The sequence below is a fragment of the Oculina patagonica genome, chromosome 12 (assembly GCF_052425735.1).
Source record: "Oculina patagonica isolate OP01 chromosome 12, crgOcupat, whole genome shotgun sequence".
Lineage (NCBI taxonomy): Eukaryota > Metazoa > Cnidaria > Anthozoa > Scleractinia > Oculinidae > Oculina > Oculina patagonica.
The window spans coordinates 33311444-33335355 of record NC_135769.1 but is presented as its reverse complement, the minus strand read 5'-3'; the positions used below and the strand labels follow the sequence as shown (position 1 = coordinate 33335355).

General features: G+C 35.8%; 2 protein-coding genes across 2 annotated transcripts; one reads left to right on the top strand and one right to left on the bottom strand.

The window, feature by feature from the left end:
- Positions 1–1639: 1639 nt before the first annotated feature.
- LOC144633633 (uncharacterized) lies at positions 1640–7781 on the top strand. Its single transcript, XM_078492473.1, has 2 exons — positions 1640–2745; positions 5482–7781. The coding sequence occupies exons 1-2, from the start codon at positions 2305–2307 to the stop codon at positions 6232–6234; spliced, it is 1194 nt and encodes a 397-aa protein (XP_078348599.1). The 5' UTR covers positions 1640–2304; the 3' UTR covers positions 6235–7781.
- A 933-nt stretch (positions 7782–8714) lies between these two features.
- Positions 8715–15829, bottom strand: LOC144633632 (uncharacterized). The gene is made up of 11 exons (XM_078492471.1): positions 15657–15829; positions 15513–15553; positions 14724–15105; positions 13223–13476; positions 12317–12425; positions 11901–11958; positions 11495–11586; positions 11099–11240; positions 10455–10522; positions 10118–10240; positions 8715–9009 (listed from the first exon to the last, which is right to left on the bottom strand). The coding sequence occupies exons 1-11, from the start codon at positions 15732–15734 to the stop codon at positions 8926–8928; spliced, it is 1431 nt and encodes a 476-aa protein (XP_078348597.1). The 5' UTR covers positions 15735–15829; the 3' UTR covers positions 8715–8925.
- Positions 15830–23912: the final 8083 nt, after the last annotated feature.

The following is a 23912-nucleotide window of genomic DNA, read 5'->3' as shown; positions in this document are numbered from 1 at the left end:
TGTTTGAAGCATCTTATCTCCCTCGCTTATATCTTTATGGGGTTTTCAATCTTATCGAAAAACAATTAGCGGAGTGGCTGAACTAAACCTAAAATGCGAATGAACCTCTTAATTTTCAATTTTAATTCCTCCTTTAACTTTCATTTCGGGCCCACAGTACAAAAGTTCTAATTTGTTATGTAAATTCTCATTAACAAGAAGCAAAGGGACATGTTATTTTTAATCAATCAGAATGAAAAACTTTGCAAATTGTTAAGTTCATACCGCAACATAGAATGCCTGAAAATTACCGCCATGTTATATAAATATGAAAAGTATAAAGAAATATAAATGCAATATACCACACTTGAGTTACCAGACAGCTACAAGGAAGCGAGCTGTCAATCACCAAGAAAATTAAATGACTGCGTTCATAAAAAAGGAAAAATGATAACTCCTGCTTTGAACAAATTTGACAGTTAGAAAGTCAGTTTACGCAAGAAAATTTACATGCTCCATTTACGTGCTGTGTAATATTCCCGTTGTCAGAAATTACCGGTAGTTTGGATCGCTCTGAAAGGCCAATATTCATAAAAACATTTTCCAAATATCTTTGTTGTTATATAAAAACCACAGGATATCCCAGTCCACAAAAATGAATGATGATGTTTTTAAAAAAAAAAAAATAAGAACCACATTGAGAACCTGGCATAGCGGTACTTAGGTAGATAGAGTATTATAATGATGTCACGATTTCGCGGTCACGCAAGGGTCACGCAAGATATAATTGACATAAAAATAAAGGAAGAATCAATTGACAAAAAGCTACTGCGATGCTGTTGCTTGATAAAATTTTACATTCAAAGCATAAATGTATTTTACATTTAGATATAATACTTCGTTTTCGTTTCGTGTGCCGAATCATGCCCTTGTTCTTAGCGACCTTTGTGGAATGAAAATTATAGCAAAGGTCGCCACAATTTGTGTTAAACATGCCATTAAATGAAAACCGGATGTCATTTGTGTTTTATTGCTTGTTCCTCCATAGAGTCTCCCTTAGTATATGTGTTTGTTCTTTGATATCGAAGCTAATATCTATAACTCTATCTAAATCCCAAAACACAGTTGTAAGATAAATTTTGAACCTAATTTACAGCTAAGCTGCCAGCCCTTAAATTACAGGGAAAGTAAAATGGACGAACTTAGATAGGCACGAACAAGCTCAAACGAGGCATTGCGAAATTTTCCACCTCACTAGAGCGCGGAAACACTTAACCTTCTGTGGTTAAATTACGTCAGTAGTTCATTTCATTTCCTACGCTTTTGTATTGCTAAGCACGTCCCTGATAAAGCGAAATCTTCACTGAAAATGTTCAAGGAGCAAACTTTTTCTAGCACATTTTGCTTCAGCGGAAGAGAAATCTGATCCGTTGCCAAGCGAATTGTTTATCAAATCAGCTTGTAACCATTTCCGGTTAAGTTCGATTTCAAGCACGCGCTGTATCATGGACGATATAAACAACTGAAATATCATAGCAACGCTTAGCCAATCAGTACCCTGCATTTGGCGTCTGCAGATAATGTGATTAACCCATAGCAACGCGTTGACCAATCAAATGGCAGAAAGTTGTTTATAGCGCTTTGTTACTTTGATTAATTCAGGCAGACAAGAATAATAGCCGGCAACGATGCTCATTCATTACATTTACTCACGCTTGCTTGCAACGAGCGTTTGCTTCAACTTGCTAAGTAGCAAAGGAACAAATCGGTCTCCAGTGGGTACTTTTTTGACAGCATAAAATCTACAACAGGAATTTCACACCCTGCGAGAGTTTGATGACGAGAAAATGCTTCACACCGATCTAAAGTGCCCATTTTTGTCTGCTTAAATTTCTGCTTATTAAGGTCGCTTTAAACCATCACGGACACTTTTGCTGTTGCTTCTAATCGTAATCTCTCGAGAGGAACAACATTTATCTGGTTCTATCAGTCTGAGGGATTTGTAGCCGGAGAATATTGAGTCTCCATCGACGGAACTACTGGAGTGGGTTATTTTGCATTCGAAAGGGTTCGTAATTAAATTGCTACAATTCTTCGGTGTTACAGCTCTGACACCCGTACGTGCGTCAGAGAGACGCTTTTACCTGCCTTGGTAAATCAACTGTAAAACAGAACCTCTGACAAGCTGGTCAACGAGACAGGAAATACAGCAATCGCAAAACGTCGCTTTAGATAGCATTTGGACTTGATCTAGCGGTCGCGAAAGGTCTAAAACGGGACAGCTGCGAAAAATAATACATCAAAGTTAGTCGGCGCCGGGTTATTATGAACAACAAGATGCCGGTTGCAGTGCAATCGTATGCCGAAAGATTTGCAGCAAATTGGAAAGCCCAGAATCCTACAGATGAAGAGGAAGAACAAACTTCGCTTGATGATAGTTTAACAAACCTTCAATGGTTGCACAGTATTAGTATACAGGACATTGCCCCCTCGACTTCTTCTATAGCTCCTTCGCCAAGCCCGTCAACGAATTCATGCGACTCCGACGATCGCAGCGATACTAGCGATGGATATAAGGACGTTCAGTGTAAAGAGCCAAACATTGATTACAAAAACGATGCCAACCACAAACCGCCCTATTCTTACGCCACGTTAATTTGTATGGCCATGAGAGAAACCAACAAGACCAAGATTACACTTAGCGCAATTTACAAGTGGATCAAAGAAAACTTTATGTATTATCGAGTTGCCGATCCCACATGGCAGGTAAATAAGTGCAATATTTTTATGTTAGCGCTATATATTTTCTTCCAGAACAAGAAAGGATAATTTTAATGTCTCGCTACTGCTAGTTTGGATGCAAGAACCAGCAAATGATGATTAATATTGTTAACGCACATTCACATTTTCATAATAATGAAGCCCAAAATGATGCGATTATTCTTTTGAAGCGTTTTCCTTTAAATCTTTGAAAATAATCCTCAATTGGTGGTTAGTCTCTGGAACATTGGATATGTTTGGAGGATTGAGAAAATTTCCGTTTCGCTTCGAGAGAGTTTAACGAGACTAACAGGTAATATATCTTTTGTGCCGAAGTATTTAATTGCTTGCGGAAACTGACATAGAATATGTAGTTCGTTTTTAATACAGAGGTATAACAAGATTTAACGGAGCAAGTTTGCGAAATTTACAGCAAAGAAAACATATTTGGCATTTCAGACTTGGGTGATTAAATTCAATGCAAGCTTACTATTTTTTTTTTAAGACACGAACTTAATCTGCCGCGTTAATTGTCGAATATCTGCGTTTTTGTTAACGATTAATGAATTGTTTCATTTTTTTTAGAACAGCTTTTCAAGAGGAAAAGTGGTCAATACGGTTCTAAACCCTTTTCCTTTAATATTTATCTACTTTTTAATATCGCCCAATATATTCATGATCGTGGGTGGATTTTTATTTTCCGCCTCGTTCGGTGAATAAAGAGATGTCATTTAGAGGCTAAATACTTGAGCGTATTGTGTGCGCGATAATGACTTTAAATTGTCAGACGAATTAATTTTGTCGAGAAAAACACGGCATAACTTTCAAACCGTTGGATTTTAGCAAATAGTCCAACAAAATTCGTGTTTTGGTTCGAGAGAAGTTTCCATGCAAATTTAATGTGTTTCCATGCATTTTTCACATTACCTCACCAGGGTGTTATTAATTATTAGCATAGAATTTTCCGCATGGTGTTTAAAAAGAAAAGAAGTTTATATAATCTTTTCAAAAAAATAATCTATACTCGTTGGGTGGTAAGCATCGAGTTTTCAATGTATTAATTTTTGGAAAGTTTTTGTTGTATTTTTAAAGTCAAGCAAAAACCCGGCGAGCAAAGTGCAGTCTAACTTTTACATCACTTTGAAAATGTAGTTTTAAAAATTCTAAAAATAACATTTTCGATTAATAATTGATGTGATATCAAAAGCATAAGTTTGTAGACTACTGGTAGAAAATGTTATGTACTTTGATATTCTTCCGGTCTGAATAATTATTTTCCAACTTCCAGAATTCTCAGCCTCCTTATCGATCAGTTCCATATTCCCACTTATCTTTGCAAAATATATTTTCCAATCAAGTATTTTTTTTCTTCAAAGTGATAACAAAGGGTGATAATTATTAAGATAAAGAACGATCTACTTGAAGGAAGACATAAAATGTTACAGCAATTCATTCATTTCAAGCAATTCTATACTAAGCATAACAATATGTCCAATATTTGTTACAATCTCCTCCCTCAAATTAAGGAAATCTATACCCGACATTATTAAGCTTTGCAATTTGTTTGAAACAACCTCATCAACATAACAAAACAGATGAAAGCAGAACATCATGATAATTATGCTAAGCATGAGTACTGGAAGGCAAACTATCCCGACTCTCACAGGGAATATTATATTTAATAATTTAAACATTATTAGCCAACAGGTACTGGAAATTTTCCTACATGTGTAAAATTACCAAAATTATCATTTGAAGTTCTTTTGCAAAATATTAAGTTCTGTTAATTTAAATTTGTCTTTTTTCTCAATCTGAAAATAACACTTCCAATGGCAATTCGATCAAAGATGAATAAACAAAACGGAAATAAAGCTTCAACTGAAGTAAATTTCCTTTCTGAAATAATCAAAATGTTAAACTATCATTTTTTTTTTCGATCAGCAGCTCAACATCTGTGTATGTAGCACTGGACTGCTACTAAAAATACTTTTCTTTAATGTTATACTTGACAGAATTTAATCAATGTATGACAGCAGTAAGGAAGATGTCAATTAGTAAACTACTGTCAATATTATGTAAATGGCAAAAAGACCCCATATTAGTTTTTAGAGTGATATTACAGTATTCAGGTTTCAAACTTCTCTCTTTATAATTTTGTGGTGAACATCAATTCAAGGTAGAAATGCAACCACATATTTGACAATAATTTTCCTGTCAGATGGCAGGGAATGACATCTGATGCTTCACTGACATAAGCCTCATCGGCTAAAATTGGATGTTATTCCTCATGACTATTCAACAAATTGTCAACAAAAAATATTTACAGCTAAAACTACTGTGGCTATGCAGTTATTTGCAAGATTTTTGAGGAATCTTGGCAACCTAAATATATCACAGGACAAAATTATATTTATATGTATGGATGATGGATAGCAATGACTTTCTGACCATATCTGGGCCTCATACAAATTTGTTAAAAGATACATCTGAATATAAAAATGAATAATATGGGGCACTTAAGAGTATTCGTAAATTGTACTCATTAGTTAGTTTCCAAATTTTCAAAATATTGTCTCAGAAGCTTGCAGATTACATGGCTTGTAAATGAATGGTTATGAGGTAGCTGCAAATCAAAATGAGGTTGATAAAAAAGAAAGTACTCTCTCTGGGGGTGCGGCTTATACACGGAACTTTACGGTATTTTTTTATTTAATTTTTTTCTTCTTTTTGTTGTCTTTTCAGAATTCAATCCGCCACAATCTGTCATTGAACAAATGCTTTGTGAAAGTGGCAAGAAACAAGAATGAGCCTGGGAAAGGAGGTTTTTGGAAAATAGACCCTGCATATGCTGACATGTTTGTTGATGGTGTATTTAAAAGAAGAAGAGGTGTAAACACACAAAAACCGTCCAAGAAAAGCTCTGTGAAACCTTGTAAAAAGGTAACCAAGAGGTCATCAGATAGCTTTAAACAGGATGATGAACCCTGGGCAAAAAAGAAGTTTAAACCTGTCAAAATTAAGATTGAAAGGCAGGACGATGATGACTTTTTTATGGAGGAAGAAGTTGCTCCATTTTCTGGTGGAATAAAGGAAGAATTCAGTTGGATGACAGTGCTGACAAATGATGAAATAGATGAAAGCATAAAAGAGATTGCAGATGCCCATGGAATTTCATTTGAAATTCCAGCAACAAGTCTTTCTGGATTCACCACACCAATTTGCTTGAGTCCTCCGCCATCAACTGACAGCACAGATGCCGAGAGCTTTCAAGTTGACCCTGACCTGGACTTGACAATAAGAGGGGTAGGGCTGCTACCACCTCGTGAGAACCTGGCAACGCCTTCACCAACCACCTTAACAGATGCTGCACAGTCTGTATTTAACATGCCACCCTCCCCTCCCTTGCTGTATGAAGAAGAGCATCCCTGGGCAGAGGCAGATAGTGACTTTATAGACTGTTTTGAGCTAGATGAAAACAACAATAGCATTTGGTAATCAAGTGTATAAGAAGTTATCAAGGGGTTGATATTTCATTTAAATTTGATTAACAGTACTCAGTGAGAAGCTGTTAGGAGACCGAGTTTGCACGGTAAACTTGCAATGAAGGCAGTCTTCTGAAAATACAGTGTCACATAACAAACTTAACCAGTTTGCCAATAAGAACAAAGGACCTGATTCTTCCAGAAAAATGTCCAAACCAAAATTCAAACAAATCCTCTCTCTCAAGATGAATAACAAAAAATGTATGAAAGCAGTTAGAAGAGCCTTGCTGCTCGTACTGGGATTTAAGAGTTTATAAAGACAGCTTTCATTGAAAGAACATATCATTTAGGATCAAAACAAATTCTAAGTTGTGAAGCTTGTAGTTCTATCACAGAACCATATATTTGTATGAATTTCTTTAAATAAGTCTTTTGACTCAATTTTGGGAAGTTGTGTGTCTGTCTCAAGCTTAACTCATGGGGTTTATATTTTTTATTAACATATTTCTCTAAAAGAGAAAATTTGTACAGTCATAAAGTCATAATGATGCATGTTATAAGTTATGATATATCGTATAATGCTAGCTTTCAAAGCAGTTACTGTATTTTTTGAAGTTAACTACATAGAAATTATGTACTTTATTGGGTAACAAGCCAATAATAGTGTACTATAAGTTAGTGTAATTAATTTATTATGTATCAAGGTACTATTGGTGAAGCAAATACATAGTTTTGGTGGATCGTGGCAATATCAGAGTATATGTACGTAAATTCTGGAGAAACTGTACATATTTTTCAAAACTATCAGAATAATATTATAGTGTGAATTATTAATGATAAAATGGTTGAAGCAGAATGGCTTTAAATGAAGGCGAAAATTTATCTGCACACCTCTTGAGTGTTTGTTTTTTTCATAAACTATAAAAACTTATGACATTCCAATTTAGATTGCATGTATAAAACCTTGATATATGTTGAAATCAAATTGTAAAAAGAAAAAGTATTAGACACTTTTTTTTACATAAATAGATACATATTATTCAGTATTAATTACTATAGCTCACCAAAATGCCATAATTTATATATAACATGGAATCTACCATCAAGTGGAGTGTCTTGAGATGCAACTCTTATCTTTCAGCATCTACTACGCTGTTACATTTCAGTGATATGTAAAAACAGTGTGAGCAATGTCTTCTAACTGAAAAAGTTACCCCCCCCCCAACCTCTGCCCCCACCTCCGCCCCCCACCTTTCACCATATGAATGGGTGCATCTCCATGTCAACTTGACTTTAAGTTTTAACCTCAGTTTTTATTGTTCTGTAAGATGTTTACATTCTGTACAAAAAAAGATGTAAGAACCTGTGTTAATAAAAATACATTGGCAGTAATATGCTTTACAGATGGATATTTTTTAATCCTTTCTTATAAAGAATGCTGATGGTCTCAGATTAGATAAGATAAGAGCTGTCAAAGTGAACTTGCTTTGTAAAAGATTTAGAGTATATTTAATTGTGTGATGAAGAAGGCAAAATAAAAAGTGTGGATTTTAGAACAAACTTACTTCATGTGTATTTATTCACTTTCCACAATTATAATAACTATTACCTGGACGTCCAACATGGTTAAGCTAATACAGTACAGGATGTGTAAATTTTCATTTTGGTTTTATAACTTTTTTCTAAGATATTTTCTGCCCTCCAGTTTTAACACCCACTAATCTCAAATCCACAAAACATTAGCAATGAGACATACTTTTAAACAAGAAAACCTCAGTCACCCAGAATCCACCCACGATCCTTTGGGATAAATAATATTACATCACTTTGGGACTAAAACATTTCCAATGTGCCCTTGAGAGTGATAATTAGAATAAAACTGATAGCAGGTCTTCATTTGTCACTAGTCCTGTTAGTGCATACAAAGTGGGAGACGGATAAGCTGTCCCATAGTCTTAATGAACAGCTAAGACCCCTTGTCCTCTGTGCCTGAAAAATACAAGGCTCCAGTTCCTTCAACTTCCAAAAAAGCAAGGGATCATCCTAAATTCCCTTCCCCTTGTTCTCCTATTTTTTAAAACCTCTGCATCTGTAGTCTCAATTACATGTGTTTAAACAGATAAAATAAGCTTAATAAACCAATATAAATATTTAAAAATAAAAACACTACATCAGGAATGGCATTAGGTATACTACAATATTTGTGCCTACAAGAAAAAGGAACTTGCAACAAAACCACATTACAATAGAGAAAGGTGTTTAATAGTTTTACCACCTTCTAAGTCCTGAACATATTACCCGAGGTTTAATACCCTCAGCATTACCAGATGATTACAATGTGTTTTTTCAGGTGCATTAATATAATCTAAAAATTTTCCCAACAGAGTGGTGGAAAGGAAAATAAACAAAAGACCAACAGAAAACTCTCATCACGATGACCCTTGCTGACACAGTGAACACAAAATTATGATTACAATATACATGCATACAGTACAGTGAATTGATCGATTTCAATAAAAATCTGGAATTGTATATTACATCTACTATCAACAATATTTTTTGGTTAAAAAGTATAATAATTTTAAAAAAGTTACAGATGGTGTTAGTGTAATCTACAATAATGCACCTAGGGTGCCAAAACCACCAAGTAAAATAAATACAATTTTAAGGAAGTTAATTTTGAAGAAAGATACAACATGTGTCGTCAAAAACTGTGCATTTGGTCCATTCCTGATGGTATGTCTAGGCTTTGTAATATTGACAGACTGTTTACAGCAAAATCCCACACCTATAGTTCAGAGAAAGAACATTAAAGAATAATAACACACAGTTAAATAAATAATACTATTGGATGTTAGGCTAAGCAGAAAGTGAGAATTACTAGTATTGGTCTTAACACAAAAAGAGGTCTTCATCTTTTTTTGCAACACTTTGCCCAATAAATTATGCAATAATGACATCATGTTCAATCATAAAACAATGGTATATTTTTTAATTACTTACTGTGGGGAGGGCCACAGGTTTTTCAGTTTTCAACTGTAAAGTGTTACCCTCAGTAAATAAAGTTATTATTATTATTAGGGGGGGGGGGGGGGGGGGGGGGGGGGGGGCCCCCCCCCCCCCCTTCCCAAAAAAAAAAAAAAAAAAAAAAAAAAAAAAAAAAAATTTTTTAAAAAAAAAAAAAAAAAAAAAAAAAAAAAAAAAAAAAAAAAAAAAAAAAAAAAAAAAAAAAAAAATTGGGGGGGGGCCCCCCCCCCCCCCCCCGCCCCCCCCCCCCCCCGCCCCCCCCCCCCCCGACATATTTTACCCTTGCTACGGCACTGTATTATTACGGTATTATTATTTTTTTTTTTAATTTTTACTGTTCCTGAAAAGCACTATTTTGGAAGGTGCAATAAAGTAGTGTTCCAGGTTTTTTTTTTTTAAAAAAGTTAAGAACTGCAAAAGCTACTACTTACTTAGTTTTTTATACGTCACTAGCCAACTTGATTTTAAAAACATACAATGGAAAACAACATGATAGAATTAGTCTAAAAAAGAATAAGAACATGGTCATGGATTAACAACTCTCTGCTGGATCCGACTTTCCTGTTACACATCTAGGCAATTTGTTTATTTATTAAAAATAGTATTTTCTATTTATTATTTTTTGTGCAGAGTTTTCCACAACAGATAATTTATAATACTTATAGACAAGTTTGATGTTGCACATTTGAGTTACCAGCCATCTTGTATTCTAAAAGTTTTTTTTTCTATTTTCACTGAACTTGTTTACAGTCAGCATCCTAAAACTTGCAGCACAATTAGCTGTTTTGTATGTCATCCTTCATTACTATTATGAAATGTCTTGTATACCAACTTACAATACTGCGTAATATTTGTTGAGCAAAGAATACCTTGATCTCTCCAGAGTTATCACCACTAATAACCCACTGATCATTGAAAGTAACACAAGACACACCAGAGGAATGATCACCAGGTAGCGTCAACTGGCAAGCACCGCTTTCTAAGGACCACACCTAGGGAAAGAACCAATCAGGACATTATTGATAATCTCTTCTACCCTTAAATTGTTTCCTCAGCACATTATGATTAGTTGCTTTCAATATGAAATGTCCTACCACGTACAGCCTTCCAAGAAAAATCCAATAGGGGAACATTTTCACAAGTGGCCCACTTGTGCTCCCATCCTAACACTTAAAGAAAGCACTGAAAATCAAAAGGGCCATTCACCTTCACTGTTCTATCATTAGATCCACTAACAATCTTGTGCCTATCTACATCTGTACATGTTACAGCACCTGTTGAAAAAAATGAAGCTACTTTGTAATTAGATAGTTACATGATCAAAAATTATAAAAAAAGGTGAAAATTAATTTTTTATAAAAAAATATACAAAAAAAAAAAAAAAAACCCCAAATTTTTTTTTCCAAAAAAGAAACAAAAAAAAAAAAATATTTGCACCCTTAGTTACATGTACTTATGTGTGGAGTACAGAAATGTAGTAAGTGACCAAAGACACTTTTCAGTCCTTCCTATTGCAATTTTAATAAGTTCAAATTTATTAAAAATAATTTTTATTAATGTTAAATAATATTGTCCATTGCCTTGTCATTTGTGAGACATTTTTTTTTATTTTTGACTGATATGAAAATTAATGCTTAAATTACAACAACTTCTCCACTAGTGCTGTTTAATTACTGTGATGCAGCTTTTAAAGGTATCCTGGTCAAAGTACATTCTGATCTATATTGTCTTGTCTTGATACTAAATGTGAAAAGGTATATTTTCCTTAATGCAAACATAATAATGTGGTGATGTGTTGATCATTACCAGTAAGATAGGTAACATGTAATATTATATTATTTTATTCATACCTGTATGTCCAAAGAGAATGTGTTTACGGCATTGGGTAGTAGTATCCCAGAGTGAAATGGTGTTATCATTTTGACCAGAAGTGACCACTTTTGTACAGGGACTGATGGACAGGCATGAAACTGAAGTTCTGGAGCCCATTTGCTGAAAACAGTGTCATAATAATATAATTATAATGATAATTATAAGGACAAAAATTACAAAAACAACACTTTTAAATAAATAATCCTGTGTCTGTACTTATAGCACAATAATATTAATATCATTATATGGGCATAAATAACATTTTGTGAAAAGAGGCTAGTGATACATGTATGTAACTGTAATAAAATAATCACTATTCTAACATTGTCACATTGTCCCATTTTCTCAAGCCAACAATATTAAAAAAATCAAACCTCTTTTTGTGGTAGTATCCCTGTTCGCAATGTGTTTGAACAGCTTTCACAATCATCCTCATCATCATCATCATCATCATCACACGCTGCATCTAAAGAGAAATGCCATCAGGATTAGTGAGTTAAGAGCCTTGTGTGTGAAAATGCCATTGAGAACTACAATACAATACAATATTTTATTTTAAGTGGGAAACATGCTTAGCTTAGAATAGCTAGAAAAATAAGGAAGAAAGATAAAAGCCTCTCATCCAATCACAGTTATTGAAGTCACCAGCACTTCCACTGAAGGTAGAATTAAGTTCAGAATTTTCAAAAACTTTTACTTTAACTGGTTTCTTGCCCAATAACTCTCATATGATTTAATTAGGTAACTTAGTACTAGATTGCAGTGTTTGTCAGCCCATACCCTCAATGTGACATCCTGGTCCTATGTCATGAAGTGTCTGTCCTTTGAATCTTACAGCCTGTGGAAAATAACAGTCACATCTTTATTGAAATAAAGAACAGAACTTTATCAACAGAACATTGGTGACCAATAAATTAGAGTCGGTGGTTAGTGGGTTGAATTCTAAATCCAAAGTCTGACATTCAATCATTGATACTGTTAATCAGTCTGTAGGAGTAGGTATGCGATCAAAGTTTTCGACCTGCAGGTGTGAATTCACACATACAGAATGACAGTTGGCAGGTATAACAAGCCTTTTTCTGCTGCCAAATGGATGAAAAACTAAAACAATTATATTAATGTGAAAATCCAAACTACTCTGCATGAAGTGACTGGAATAAAAATACAATCATGTAAATTCTGAATACATCACTTACCTGAAATCCAATAAGATTCCAGTTTTCTAAAATTTCGGCAGCATGAGAAATGGAGACAGACCAGACATCATCAGGCTCTCTCTTGAGTTGAATGTCCAACACAGAACACCTAGTGGATGATGAAAATTAAACAAAGCATTTTAATGTTCAGCTTTAAGTTCAGATGATTGCTATATGTCCTATTATTGATAAAGAATGTTAGTCTTTCCATGTTGCTAAGTTAACTATTTGAAATGACCATTTGAAACATTCCAGATATAGATCTGTGATGAATAATTATGATACTATTAAATTTTATGTGATACATACCTGATCACCTAGCTAGGCAGAAGTGTATTTGACTGGTCTCACAAACAGGTATGCATTATTACTCCTTCATTGTCTTAATTATCTTTATTACACAACTGTTAATATTAATTATAACTTTTAACAAGGGGTTTCTATGAACCAATATATAATTGATTTTAGTACATTTAATTTATGATGTAACATCCCATTGATGTTTCTCTACAAGAAAGTTATAGTCTTCTTCAAAGTTACTCAAAATTTACATGTGTACATAATGAACAGTCACAGGGAGACCACAACAGTTGAGGAATTGAACAAATTAATAAAAAAATATATTACTCATGTGGTTTTGTGTGATTCCTGTGTTGCTTTTCTCCATGCATAGTACAATGTAGATAGACACGACAGCTAGCACTGTTGTTGTATGCTGAGCTGTCATGTGCACGAGTGGATCTCTGATATGCTAATTTTCTCCCTTTATAACAATAATTATTATTATAAAGGGAGAAACACAAACCTAGCAACACAGGAATCAAATGAAACCATGTGAGTAATATTCTTTCATTAATTTATTCAATTCCTCAACTGTTGTGGTCTCCCTGTGGTACAATAATTTACCTTGGTTTGAATGTTGTCAGAGTGTGTAAACAGTGACAAGTTACTTGTCCACATTGATTGAAATCTAATTGCCACACTTTGACAACACATTGTGTAGTTACTGTAGCAAGTTTGTTACCGACCAGATTAACACGACACACAGCAGTATCAGGTGGCAAACAGTCATCTCTTGGACCAGTAAACTCTCTTGTTATTGATGGTAAGTTAGTTTTGCTCAAGAGGAATCTCTCTCGCTGGAAATCCCACAGACAGAACTATAAATAAAACAAATTCGCAAATACCGTAAACTCGTGTATAAGCCGCACTCGAAGATAAGCCGCACCCCCAAATTTCAAGCAAGATTTTGAGAAAAAAATAAAACCTGGCGGAAAAATGCCCAGTTGATTGTGAAAAAATGCTGGATTATGAGGAAATTTCAACAATCAATAAAGCTATAAAAGTTGATTCCTTGAGCCTTTCTGATCGATGTGCAGGATGTACTATAAACACATAAACGGAAAACACTTCAGTCTTAACCAGAATTTTAGAACTTTATAGAATAAACATCATTTCTGCCAACTTTAACATTTTTTATCTTTTTCTGCCATTCGTTGACAGGTATTTCTTCGTTCATCACAGTTTTTACATCAAATTTTGCACCTGATTTTGCGCTGTGTTCGTGAAAGGGTTCGTAGCTTAGTAACCAGGCACTAGTATCCAGGCCCATCGCCAAAAGACACGTGGAACGCCTGGGGTTTTAAAATTATTCACGGACGAAAAGCTTGGTTTTCGTCGCTGTTTTGAGAGGAAAAACTTTTTCAAAATGATCAGTCTCCTTTTTATTTTTGTTTGTGAGGATAGTAAAGAGCTGCTTTGTCGCTTATATGGAGCAATTTTTCAGTTTTATGCGCCAAAATGCGCAGAAGATGCGGAGGATGCAGTGTGAGCGATTTATGCAGATTTATGTGGACCGGCACGGCCGCACCACCACATCCTGTCAGATGCCCTGTAAAATTGCATGCAATGGTCTCGTAGATAAGCCGCACCCACGATTTTGAGCCCAAAATTTCGGCAAAAAAGTGCGGCTTATACACGAGTTTTTACGGTATTTGCTTTCTATAAGTTATGAGCTACAGTGTAGAACTTGTACAACTCGCTAGGCCAGAAGTTATTTGAATGGCAAAATGGATGGACACTATTTATATTGATATAAAATATATAAAATAACACAAATTAATTGAACTTAAACTTGTTTAACACAGTCATGTATAAATGTATAACAAAGCACATGAAGAGGACAAACTGTCATAACACACTCCTATCATTTGAATTCTATTAATTTAGACTAAAGACTTAGTCTAAAAATTTAACAAAAATTGCCAGAATTTACAATGCCATTCTGGACTTTCCAATTATTCTGAATCTATACTCTTTACTGGTGGTTAACTATTATACTAGTCACTGATATAATGCATCATGTGAGAAACAGACCTTAATGGTAACATGTGAACATTATTCTTACCTTGTTACTATAGAGACCAATTACCAAAATGTTTCTTGAGCACTCACTTCCAAAGTACACACAACCAATAACACTTTCACACGAGACAACATGAAGAGATCTCTTCTGAATTAAACTCCACAAATGTACGAATTTTGAGTCTTGATTGACACTTGCTAAAAGGCTACGACCACAGTTTGATATTTTTAAACAGACTACTTTAGTGAGTTCAGTTTGCTGTGGAGTAACATTTTTCTTATGAAGACTTTGAACATGACAGTGTCCACTAAACCAGTTTGACCGCAATATATACAGCTCTTTCCACTGGGTGGGAAACACATTGTTATAGTAGGACGGATCTAAGATAAACTTGTCAAATGATTCAATAAACAACTTTCTCCATCTGCAAATAACCCAGTAGTTGTTACATTAAGGAAAATCATTGAGTACCATGGTTAAGGATAAGGGCCTCAGCCAAGTTCTACAACTAGGAAGTAAAATGGTTAAATTACAAATTCAAACAAACACTTCACTCTAGATCTGTCATAATTCAACTGAGTTTATAGACAGCTGGGATATAAAATTCTCAATCACTAGCCAACAGCCTTGGAGCTTTGTAACATTTGGTAAACTTAATAATTCACATTTATTACATGTTGATCAAAGTTAAGGCTTATTAGGTTTTAATATTTTTTTCTTCACCAGCCAGCAGCCCAGCACACAACTTATTTTCAATTTACTATTTTTAAATTTGCAAGGCTGTTTCGTACAGAAAAACCTCAAAGTGATTGATATTGTCTAAAAGGATACAAATGAAAGTCGTTTGCAAGGCGACACCAAACAGAGCACACCTAAATAAAAACATAAACTATTATTAACGCGGTAAACACTTCGAACATTTGTGTTGAGCAGGCAGTTTCACAAGCAGCCAAAGTATTAAATTCTTAATCTTACCTGAGAGCACCTACAAAGATCTTGCGCCGATAAGAAGCTGAATATTCTCACTATAATTTCATCGCTTAACGTTTCCATACTGAGTTTAAAACATAAAAACTAAAAATACCGCATTAAACCACAAATTTGTAAAAACAACTGTGCGCCGCCATCTTTGTCCTGTTTACGAAATACAGCAGAGAGGCACTGGGCGCGAAACTCGTTCTTAGTCCTTCTCAGGCTACACTGCTGTCTTCTCAAGACTCTGAGGAGCCACACATATAAAGTGTTGTTGTTTTAACACGAACATTTTTGCTCCACCTGATTTATTATTACTTATTTGATTTTATTCAATCAGAGTTATAGAGGGAGGGAAAACAAAATAAACAATTTAACTCTCTTGAAAAGGTAAAAAACAAAAAACTTTTTTAAAAACTATGGGTAATGATAGAGGGGGGGATGGGAGGGGGGCTAATCCATGATGTAAAGAAAACGCCTTAGCCTACTTTTAAATCGGTCCAGGCTACCAGCCTCAACAACAAACCCTGGTAAACTATTTCAGTAACGAACGATTCGGATAGGAAATGAGTACTTAAAAGAACTGTACTTAACAGATTTAGCAAATTTTATTTATCAACTACTTCAGCTATGTTTATTTGTTTGTGTATTCAATCAAATTAATTTCTCGCGGATATGATAATAAGTAATACAACTCGCTATAAAACTCGAAGCAGGAATGACATTTTTTATTTTGGTAATTAAAGTTCCAGATGGCAAGAAGTTTCTTTTCTTCCTTCTATATTATAATTGAATCTTGTTATTTTGCATATGCAAAGAAACAAATCTTGGCCTATTTTTAAACTTCGCTGCATGATCAGATATATATAGCACTGCGGTGAAAAGAATCGTTGCTTAAACATGCGCATGCCCAGACGCAATAGAATGCGGCAAATACTAAAAAATAACAGATTAAAAACACAATAAGAAGATAAAGAAATTTCCATATTAGTTTTGCCATCTGTATGTGTGTCCGATACCTTTTTGTAGAGCAAGTACTTTTAATGTTTACGGGAAACAAAAACTGCTCGAAATACAATTGTTTTCAGAGCAACAAGAATATGGCCACTCGTTAATTGGCAGAAAACCGGAAAGTAGGGCCTATCTCATAATCTCACAGTACTCTTCGAAACGAAACAACAATGCAAGCTCTTCATAGAATGCGGTAAATTCTGCCGAGGAATAACAAATGTACCTTGAAAATCGTGTTTAAAACACGGAAAAAACCATCACCCGGAGCAGAAAATACCAGAAGATGATGCTGTAAATAACTGATTTCCCTTTTTTCTAACTGTTCTCTGCAAACCACTGATAAATAAGGGCAGTTTTGAGCGCACTGATCAAGAATTTGACAGTACAGGCTACTGTCTTATCAATGGGCAATTTCCAAGGCTTGCAACGAACAGTAGTCATTGCTGTCGTTGGATTTTTCTCTTTGATTCTCGCCATTATTGTGTTTTGCTTCTGCCTTTTCACTGTCTACAACTGCTTCTACAAGAGAATGGCGAAAAAATATTTTAAAAGGATGGAGTCAGAGACTCAAACTACAGATATTGAAAACAACGCTACGCTTCAGGAATATAAAGAGCTTCTGCACTGCAGACATGAAACAACACTGAGAACCACCAGACTGTAAAGGGAAAATAATTTTATTTCAGCACGGCCGGCTCTTAAGGTCATTGACAACTTATAACATTGGATGCAAAGTTGTTAATGTATCAGTAAAACCAAATGAATCATTTTTATCAGTGTTTCTGATTTGAAATACTGTATAAGAAGTTTATTACTTTGCTTGAAGCCCTGAACGATGATTGATAACAACAGTCTCGTGTAGTATTTTAGTAACGACGTATTTTTAGTAAATGTTCTATGCAATTAGCAATATTTATCAAGTTGTGTTATTTCTTAGCTCAGAGTTGTTTTAAGGTGGCAAGTTATTCATGACTGCAACATGTTTATTTGTAAACGCATTGAAACCTAGTTTAAACGCTTTATGATAAAAGCGTAAATAAAAATGACTTCATCGTCGCGTCTACATTCTATCCGGGGGGGCAACCGTATTTACTCGAATAAGCGCCGCCCCCGAATAAGCGCCGCCCTCGAATAAGCGCCGCATTTGGGACAAAAAAGATAATAAGCGCCGCCCCCGAATAAGCGCCGCAGTCTCGATGCGGCGCTTATTTGAGGAATTCCGTTTAACTAGTAACAGCACTACAAAGCAACTCTAAAACAAACTTGGAAATTTCTTTTTCATCACTGAAAGCGATGTTTTGCAGTTCAATGTTATTGTTTTACCGCTCGCCCATTAGTTCTTCTATCCAACATTCTTGCAATACACAGCTCTGTAAATGCTGTGAAGGTCGCGAACTTCGCCAAGACAGCTAGCGCTACTTCTTTCTTCAGCAAGAGACGAAGACTGACAATCAAAAGACACTATTTCCAATTACTGTAAAAGATAAGATTCTTTATGGCGTCCAAATTTTAAATAAGCACCGCCCTCAAATAAGCGCCGCCCTCGAATAAGCGCCGCACTTGAGATGCAAAAAATTTAATAAGCGCCGCGGCGCTTATTCGAGTAAATACGGTACTCAAAAAAAGTTTTGTACGGGATGGCTCCGCCCCGAGGTCCAACCCCTTACCCTTTTATATACCATTTTGACAGAAAAAGCACCCCTTTCGTATACCTTTTACTGAAAATGGTACCCCTTTCATATACCGAAAAGACATGACAGATGCCTAAAAGAGGAAGTCTTGATGTCATTTTTATGTAGCGTTTAATAAATTTAAATAATACAGCCTCAAGGTGCGTCTGTTCGAAATATTTTCATTAAATGCCCTTTTAAATACCTAAATGACCGATATCCCTACCCTTTCATATACCAAAAATCGTGGAATCCCTATCCTTTTATATACCTGAAGCATGAAAAAGGAACCCCTTACGGGCGGAGCCTCCCCGTATAGACCATTATAGGGAGTACGCCCCTCCCCCCCCCCCCGGGTCTATATGTTGCTACTGCTGTATTGAAGTGTGGTGTTGAAAGCCACACGAACTAAATATTATACACAAAGTAAATCTACCTCGTTCCCAGGGCTTTTCCCACTGGTAATTTCCAAGCCAGTTTATAGATATATGAGTGTAAATATTATAATGACTGAAAAATTCTCAGGGAATTCCTTAATTGACCTTAATTGATTGATTCCTATTACATGCATGTAAGCTCATGTGGTTGACGATGTCTACCGGAAACATTGTGTTTCAGATAGACTTTGAAATTAAGGCAAACTTAATTTTTTTTTGGAAAAACACCTTACATTTACATGATTTACGATCAGGTGTGCGTTTCTCAAAAGTTCCGAAAACTTCTCAGGCCCGGAAAGTGACCCGTAAAGTTCTCGAAAGGCTATTTCGTGTTCTCAAAACGCCCGAGAATTTTGGGCCTGTAAAAATGACGTCATTTTCACATTTTCGGGAGCTCTTGAGCTCCCGAAAACCCTTCTCGGGACTTATTTTGTCGCCATTAAGTTGCATTTTCAAGAACTTTTTTAAAAGAAAAAAATACGGTGAAGGCCTTAAACAAAAGGGACGAAAGTAGAGGATGCGAGAGAGAGAGAGAGAGAGAGAGAGAGAGAGACGTATGGCAAAATTCAGTGGTTTAATTGAGAAATTTCAAAACAAACTCGGGCTTGCCAAGAAGAAATCTCACTTCACGAAAAGATCACGGCGCGATTTATACTAGTTATGCAACGCTTTCGAGTGGTATACTATGGAATATCCCACAAGTCACTTGTATTTTCTCGGTATACACACGAGCCTTTAGGCGAGTGTGTATACAAAGAAAATACAAGTGACAAGTGGGATATTCCATAGTATACCACGGGAAAGTGTTGTGTAACTATTTTATACCATGCCATAGAAAATACGCTTACTAAATTTCATCGAGAATAAGATCGTAGCGCACGATGGGAAGGTTGGGTTGAATACCGTCGAATATACAACGGCTTTCCTGTATTCTGATTGGCTGTATTTTCTATGGCATGGTATAAAAAAAGGTAGACGACGGTTTGATTCCTGACTAGTAGCCTTCAGTTACCCCTGTGGACGACGCAGCGCCAAGGATCTTAGTCCCCATCTCCTTGGAGGTGCCTCATCATAATGTACGATTGTATTTAGGTTAAAAGTTGGTTGGAAGCAAATAGGCGCATGATTCACGATGCGCGAAGCTCCTCAGGCCAGCCACCCGTCGAGTGGATATATAATGGTTACAGAAACTGATACACTAGCTACTAGGCATAAATAGATTGTGCTCGGCAACTTTTGAGCAACTTTTAGCGTTTTGAGCAACTTTTTGTAGTACCAGCAACCTAGGGCAACTTTTGCCTTCCCTGGCTACTTTTGAGCAACAAATTGATATAAAAACCGATCCAAACCATAAAATGTCGTTTCATTTCGAAGGATTTCATTAAAACTGGTTTTATCAAAACTGATTTTATTAAAACTTAGGATATACAATAAAATGACAGTGAAATAACACTTGCTTTACGCCCACGAAATCTGGACAGCGGCTATCTATCTAACGGGCGCTTAAATCCAGCGGCTATTCGCTGCAACAAAGAGCCTGCCCACTTATGGCATCGCAATCAGATGAAATTTCAGACGAGGAAAATGGAAATAATTGAGACATTGACCCCATTGAGATTGCCATAGACGCTAGGGCAACTATAAGTAAACTTGCAAGCGCTTCAATTTCTAGAAAACGCAAAATTCACTCTAGAGAGCAAGCAACTTTTCTAAATTTTGGTGGCAACTTTTTGATATTTAAGCAACTTTAGAGCAACTTTTGGGTATATTGTGAAGCAACTTTTCCTGAATTTACTTGCACAATCTATTCATGCCTGCTAGCTACACCTATCCCGGACGAGTCCCCTGGAACTGGAAGGGGAAGAGCCTTTAAAGGAGCAGTGTCACAATATACTTCTAAATTGAAGGAAACCTCGAAATATTAGTTTCCTAACAAAGAAAAACAACAAAAGAGTAACAAAAACGGAGGGGACTTATTGGAGGGGACTTATGACGCACCGTTCAGTTAAACACAATTACTTCTTGTCGTTTTGGCCTTCAGTGTACCTTTGGCAAATTCAGTAATCATCATTTATTTTGCAAAGCACCAGTGAGCACATCACAATGCTGCATACTCGTTCTGAATTTGATTTTTACGATGCTGTTAGAGGGAATTGATAAGAACGCATTGAGTCAGGCAAGGACTGGGCATATAATTTGATAAGTTAAACATTTTTTTTAAACCGAGCCACCGTATGAAGAAACGACATCTTTAAAAACCGATGGCTTTTAAAGACGTCGTCCCCTCGTGTTCATGGTCAGAACGAGGAAGGTCAAGTAGCCATCACACCACCCGCACCAAAGCGAGGTTTAGTTTCAGGAGAAGTTCTCAATGCTAGGGACCTCGATCCTAGAGGGCACTGGGAACAATTGTGTGGAGACTCGGGCAGGTCAATCTCGTTACCACAAATTTAAATCACTAATATTTTGAGTATGCGCAGCTCAGGTCTAATTAAGTTTAAGTATTTCCTCACAATCGCCGGTGCATGGCGTCTAAAACATCAATATTTTTCCTCGTGTTATGTGGAATTTTCTCGCTGATATTTTTTTTGGTTCTTTTGTTCCTGCTTTATTTGTGTTTGCGAAGAGCATGTATCGCCAAATCCATTGAAATCGTTCACATAGAAGAAAGGCAAGAAAATAATTCAGTTAATGAACACCTTCAAAGGCTTCGGCAGGATACAAATGCGTCAATACGTGCAATACAGAATGAATACTACACTGCTTCCAGCACGACCGAGTCAGCGGTAGACAAAGAAGGAATAGAAGTGACAATCCTTTAGCAAAACGTTTTTAATCCAACTACAATCACCAAGTCTCTGAAGAATGGCAAAAATGAAAGTGAATGGAGGACAGCTGGTATGTCAATACCGCTAATGTTTACAGATTTTCGTCTTATACACAACCGACAAGGCTCTTTATGAACATTGAGGAGGAGGTATTCTGAAGATAATCAGAGATAAGATAGCTGATGGATCTAACATCTTAATCATCAAGGTAAAGGCAAATAGAGGCACGTCCACAAAGGAGTGAGTCTTGACATACGGGAACATTACAAGATGGAAGAATGATTTGGCAGCGGCAGATGTGATGTGTGCTGGTTGAAAAAGTGAATTAACACTTTCTTCATTTAAAAATCAAATAAACGGACCTCAAATATTCTGATTGAAAATCTTTGGCTTTGTACAACCTAATTGAAAAAACGCAAAACTGTCACAAAATATTAAATCGTTCGTTTTCGTGCGCGTTCCGCAGTCAGTGTGCCGCGGACAGAATAAAATTGATCAACCTCCGATTAGTTTGCCTTTAGAAATCTCTTTTTATAAACTTACAAAGGAAGTTTTGTTTTCTGATTCCTTTTCGTAAAAGCTCTCATTAAAAAATTCTGCTTCGTGCATGAAAAAATAAAATACGAAGTAACGTCTCGCCGCCAAGTGAGAAAAACACTTTTCCGAGTTGGTTCTCTTGATAATGTTCTTTATTCTCATAAACTGTCTACTTGACAATGTGTTGACATTGTAAAGAGAAATTTGCTGTTGATCACTCGTGAGAATTAAATTTAAACCATCCGCCGTGTTGTTTTCTGAGAACGGAGACAGACTTGAGAAGAAAATTGTTATTTTTGCGCTTATCGTCCTCTGGTCCTTATAATATTTTCAGTGTTGCGTATGTGTAAAGTAATTGCTGAAAATTATTGACAACAGCCAAAACATCTTGCATTAACAAGATTTTAACGTACTAAAATGGATATTAAATTGATAAATTAACATATATCTACCAGAAATTGGAAGTTGTTTCCGCCTTACTGTCGGCTTTTTTTACCCAATAAATCATCAGGAAACAGTGTTCAAAACAGACATTTTATGTCCATTGACATCATTTCTAGTCTTAGTTGAGCTAGTTCAAATCCACAGAATTTTTAATAAACTGAAGCGCCGTTCTAACAAGTCAACTAATTATTTAATCAACTCTTATGAAAATTAAAACCAACACATATCATCAAACAATCCGCCCAGGACTACGAACAACCTGGCGGCAGGTCTTCTGAGTTCAGCAGGTCTTTTTTGTTTGGTCTTGTTCTCCTAAATCTTGTGGACTCAGTCAATTAAACAAATTGTGCAGGAATATTTGCGATCTCATTCTTGCTTTCGTCGACGCTGAAAACTTCCATTTCAAATACTTCGTCATTACGTTCGCGGCTATGTTCCTCTTCATCTTCAAAATCTTTGGAAGTCAATCCAGAATTCAGAAGAACTTGCTGATCTTCGTCTTTTTTGCGGAGCCACAGTAGACACAAGGTGCACCCCACAATCATAAAGAAGATCAAAACAAAAAATATGAAAATTCCAAGTAACACGGAGAGCGCTGTTGTTTTAAAAAATATCGCCATTTTTTAATTTTGATATCTTGATGATCACCGCAAAACAGCAAGACTTGCCCGCGCAAACTGTCCAGGAAAAGCCTGCACAATATATTTTTTGTTCACAGGTGCAATTCACTTGGATACCGAGAGATACTCAGTATTAAAGAGTTAAAACATTGTCGATTATGAATGTAAAACATTCGTCGTTTCGGTTTCAGATGTCGTTTTAGGCCTTGTATTATTTCCATTTTTCTTTTCATTTGCATTCCAATAACAACTTACAATAACGGCTGCGTCAAGCTCGGAAATAAATTTGGAACAATGGTTTGCATTGCCTTGAACGGAAACAGATAAACACTGACGGTTTTCAGGATAAAGGAAAATCGATTTTGCGGCCTCTGTATACGAAAAAGGTCGTCCGCTGACTAAACAAAATTGCCGAAAGTTTTTCCACATTTAGTTTACAAAATTTAAAAAATCTGGTTTCAAGTACGTTACTACGGAAAACTTTTCAGAATAAGTTGTAAAATATATCCTCCCAAGGAACAAAAGTACACCAATTACCTGGGGATGCTCTGCGGTCGAAAATTACTCCGGTACTTTGTGGGCGGTGAGATAATCTTAAATACAAAACGTCATGACGTCACGAGACAAAAATGAATGGAAAGAAAACGTTTCGAGCGTTTTCCAACAGAAGAAGTTGTCGAAAAGTGCTTGGGTCAATTTATCTTTTTTTATA

Excerpts from the sequence above, each read along its gene's own strand:
- LOC144633632 (XM_078492471.1), bottom strand. The coding sequence starts at position 15,734 with ATGGAAACGTTAAGCGATGAAATTATAGTGAGAATATTCAGCTTCTTA. Across the intron at positions 13,477-14,723 it reads TTGGTCTCTATAGTAACAAG|TTCTGTCTGTGGGATTTCCA; the intron begins GTAAGAATAATG and ends TTTTATTTATAG. Across the intron at positions 10,523-11,098 it reads CATTCTCTTTGGACATACAG|GTGCTGTAACATGTACAGAT; the intron begins GTATGAATAAAA and ends TTTTTTCAACAG.
- LOC144633633 (XM_078492473.1), top strand. The coding sequence starts at position 2,305 with ATGAACAACAAGATGCCGGTTGCAGTGCAATCGTATGCCGAAAGATTT. Across the intron at positions 2,746-5,481 it reads TTGCCGATCCCACATGGCAG|AATTCAATCCGCCACAATCT; the intron begins GTAAATAAGTGC and ends TTGTCTTTTCAG.